Source organism: Nicotiana sylvestris, chromosome 4 (genome assembly GCF_000393655.2).
Source record: "Nicotiana sylvestris chromosome 4, ASM39365v2, whole genome shotgun sequence".
Taxonomy (NCBI): Eukaryota; Viridiplantae; Streptophyta; class Magnoliopsida; order Solanales; family Solanaceae; genus Nicotiana; species Nicotiana sylvestris.
Window position 1 is genome coordinate 125,844,762 of NC_091060.1, and position 4,250 is coordinate 125,849,011.

A 4,250-nucleotide genomic window follows, 5' to 3' on the forward strand; every position below is an offset into this window, starting at 1 on the left:
CATCAGAGGGTTTTTCAACTTTCACCTTAGATTTTTCACATCCTTTGTACGTTTACCCTTCTGATAGTCTTGTTACTCACTTAGTCTCCCCTCCTTTTGATGGTACTGGTTTTGTGGCTTGGAGGAAGAACATGCTTGTGTCTCTTTCTGCCAAGAATAAATTAGGCTAATTAATTTCCATCATGATAAACCTATTAAGGATTCTCCTTATTACCCCTATTGGAAAATGTGCTACGATATGGTGATTGCTTGGATCACCAATTCTTTGTCTAGAGAGATTGCTACCAGTGTATTAGGGTATGACACTTCTAGAGAGGTATGGTTGGATATAAATGAGAGGTTTGGTCAATCAAATGGGTCAAAATTCATTCAAATCCAAAGGGAGATTGGTTCTATCTCCCAAAGGACCTCATACATAGCTTCATATTTCACCAAACTACGCAATCTTTGGGATGAGATGAACACAACTTACGTCGGACTTGTTTGCTCATGTGGAGCCCTTCCTAAATTCCTAGAGAAACTCAAACTATTCTGGTTTCTTGCTAGGCTAAATGACTCATACTCCACAGTCAAAAGCATCATCCTTATGGTGACCCCTCTCCCAACTGTCAGTAAAGCCTACTCTATTCTGCAGCATGATGAAAAGCAAAGAGAGAAAGCATCCTCTCTAGGTTTTTCTGCTGAATCTGTCTCTTTCTCTGCTTCTTCTGCTCCTAACAATAGTCAGAAGGCTTTCAATCAAAGAATTCAATTTGACACGAAGAGACCTAATCAGTTTATATCTTGAAAATATTGCAAAAACCTGGGCACACTATTGAAAAATGTTACAAACTCCATGAATTTCCTCCTAATTTCAAGTTCAATAAGAACAAAAGATCAGCCTCTTGTGTGCATGTTGATGCTTCTTCCTCTGGTCTTCCATAAGCTTCTCCCCAAGGTTCTACACCTCCTGATATTTCTTTAAATGGTTTTAATCAAGAGCAATATCAACACCTTATGAGTTTACTGCATCAATCTCATATCTACCATGGGGCCAACAACAATAACCTATCTTCTGGAGAGAACACTGCTTATGCAAATTTTGCAAGTTTGTTATGTAGTTCTGTAGTTAATTCTGTAGACTTCCATGCTTGTGCATCATCTCAATTCACCATAGATATTTGGATCTTAGACTCGGGGGCCACAAATCACATGACCCCTAACAAAAATTTACTCCACAATTTATCACCACTGGCTAGACCTTATTTTATAACTTTACCAAATGGCTACAAAGTGAAATTTGTTTCCATTGGCTCTCTACAACTTAGATCTGACATAATTTTCCACAATATTCTTCTTCTTCCCTCTTTCCAATTCAATCTAATTTCCATTTACCATCTGCTTTAAAAGTTTACTGTTATGCAGTTCTAACCATTTCTAAATATTTTTTTACAGGGCCCTTCTCTGAAGAGACCATTGAAAATTGGTAGAGCTGATAATGGGCTGTATTTCCTTCATTTTGTTGATGATGTTCAATCTCTTTTTTGTTCCTTACCTTCACAATGTAATGCTTCTGATTCTATTGCCTTTACCTATTCTAGTTCTACTTCTGTTAATGATCCCCTCCCCTCAGTCCCTCTTGTAATCCACCCATTCACATGAATAAAATAGACTATTTTTGGCATCAAAGAATGGGTTATATGCCTTATCATAGGACGAAATTCATTCCTTTCATTTCTGATAAAATCTCTTCCAAACAGCCTTTTATATGTCCTATTTGTCCCACGGCTAGACAACAGAGACTGCCCTTCCCTGACAATACCATTTATTTTTCAGCCCCTTTCAAGTCAGTTCACATTGATATTTGGGGCCCCTACCATACCCCCACTTACAATGGTTTCAAGTATTTTCTAACTCTAGTAGATGATTACACTAGGGTGACTTGGACACATCTACTCTCCTCTAAAAGCAATGCTCTTTTTGTCTTAAAGGCATTCACGTCTATGGTTCAAACTCAATTTCACACTTCAGTTCAATGTTTCATTTCTGATAATGCTTTTGAACTAGGAACTAGTTCTGAGTCCAACTTTTTCTTTACTTTCCAAGGTATACTACACCAAACTACCATCCCTCATACTCCTCAACAGAATGGTATTGTGGAAAGAAAGCACGCACACCTTATAGAAACTTCTAGAGCTTTGCTTTTCCAATCACATTTGCCTACCAAGTATTGGGGTTAATGTGTTCTCACAGCCACATACCACATCAATAGATTTCCCTCCACTGTCCTGAACAACATATTCCCATATGAAAAATTGCATGGTCACCCCCCCCCCACTATGATTATATTAGATCTTTTGGATGATTATGCTATGCCACCACACCCAAATCTGGAAGAGACAAGTTTCAGACAAGAGCATTTTCTTGCATTTTTTTGGGCTACCCCTGTAGCAAGAGAGGCTACAAGTTGCTAACTCTTTACAACCATGCTATCCTATATTCTAGGGATGTTGCCTTTTATGAGCATGTATTTCCTTATTCATCTACTCCTTCACAAATTTTTCCTCCTTCTTCTTCTCCTTTTGTAAATTTACCTAACTCTCCTCCTTTTCCCACTTCTGCTACTTTTCCTTCTCCCATTCCCTCTCCTCCTGTTATTTCTCATTCTCCTTCCTTTACCACTGATCCTCCTTCTCCTTCTTCGCCTGCTATCCCTCCTACTCCTTATGTTTCTCTCCCTGTCAGACATTTCTCCGTGATCAATAATCCTCCACCTCATTTAAAGGATTATGTTTGTCCATTTCTTGCTTTTAAGGCTCCTACCTCTCTAGTTTCTAAGGTCACTTCCACTTCTTTGCACATGCATGAGCCCCAGTTTTACCAACATGACGTATCTCATCCTGCTTGGCCGGAGGCCATGCTAAAGGAATTCCATGCTTTAGATGCAAACTACACTTGGGACATTGTTCCTCTTCCCAGTCACAAGAAGCTTATACCTTGCAAATCGGTCTGCAAGATCAAATAAAGGTCTGATGGTTCACTGAAAGGTACAAGGCCAGATTAATGATAAAGGGTGACACTCAAAAGAAGGCATTGATTACAATAAGACTTTTTCCCCTGTGGTTAAATTCACCACCATTAAATGCCTTCTTACTGTTGCTGCCTTGAGGAATTGGATTGTTTATCAACTTGATGTCAACAACGCCTTTTTACATGGTGATCTTCATGAAGAAGTTTATATGAAGATCCTTCCTGGTTTGCAATTTTCTTCCACATCTCCCTCTTCCTCTTCTCCATTGATTTGCAAGTTAAGGAAGTCTCTATATGGACTCAAGCAGGCCTCTAGACAGTGGTTTTCTAAGCTATCTGAGGACTTGCTCAGTAGAGGCTACATTTCGAGTAAAAATAACTATTCTTTATTCCTCAAGTCCACTGGCAATTCCCTCACAGTTCTAGCTGTTTATGTTGGTGACATCCTTCTAGCTGGTGATGATGTTTCTGAACTAAATGTTGTCGAGGCCTTCCTTGATGCTCAGTTTAAAATCAAGGACCCAGGGTCTATTCACTATTTTTTGGGCCTGGAAGTTACTAAGGTTGTTGCTGATTTTCTTATGAATCAACACAAATTTACCTCTGATTTACTTTCAGAGTTCCATCGCCAGAAGTTTTCCTCTGTGGTCACTCCTCTAGATAGTTCTGTCAATCTCTCAACCGATATATGGGAGCCACTATATGATCCTAGTACTTATAGGAGGATAGTTGGCAAACTTAATTTCCTACAACACACAAGACCTGATATTGCTTTTTCAATATAACACCTCAGTCAATTCCTCCAAGCTCCTCAGGACCTTTACAAGCTTATTGATATCCATATTTTGAGGTACTTATTTGCTACCCCAACTATGGGCATTCTTCTTTCTCCTGGTGCTGAATTTACTCTCAAGGCTTATTCTGATTCAGACTGGACAGCTTGTGTTATGTCCAGGAAATCTATATCTAGTTATTTTATTACTCTTGGTGGCTTCCCTATTTCTTGGAAGAGAAAAAAGCAGCAAACTGTATCACTGTCCTCTGCTGAGGTTGAATATAGAGCCCTTCGACAAGTAGTTGCTGAGGTGTCATGGTTAATCAGGTTACTTGTTGATTTTGGTGTCTCTATTTCTCATCATGTTCCTATTTTTTGTGACAAATCAGGCTACCCTACACATTTCTAAGAACCCAGTCTTTCATGAGTGCACCAAACACATCGAGATTGACCGTCATTATGTGCG

At 39.2% G+C, this 4,250-nt stretch overlaps 1 protein-coding gene across 1 annotated transcript; it reads left to right on the forward strand.

The window, feature by feature from the left end:
- The first annotated feature begins 238 nt into the window (after positions 1-238).
- LOC138890125 (uncharacterized) lies at positions 239-787 on the forward strand. The gene has a single exon (XM_070173486.1). The coding sequence runs from the start codon at positions 239-241 to the stop codon at positions 785-787; it is 549 nt and encodes a 182-aa protein (XP_070029587.1).
- The last annotated feature ends 3,463 nt before the right edge of the window (positions 788-4,250 follow it).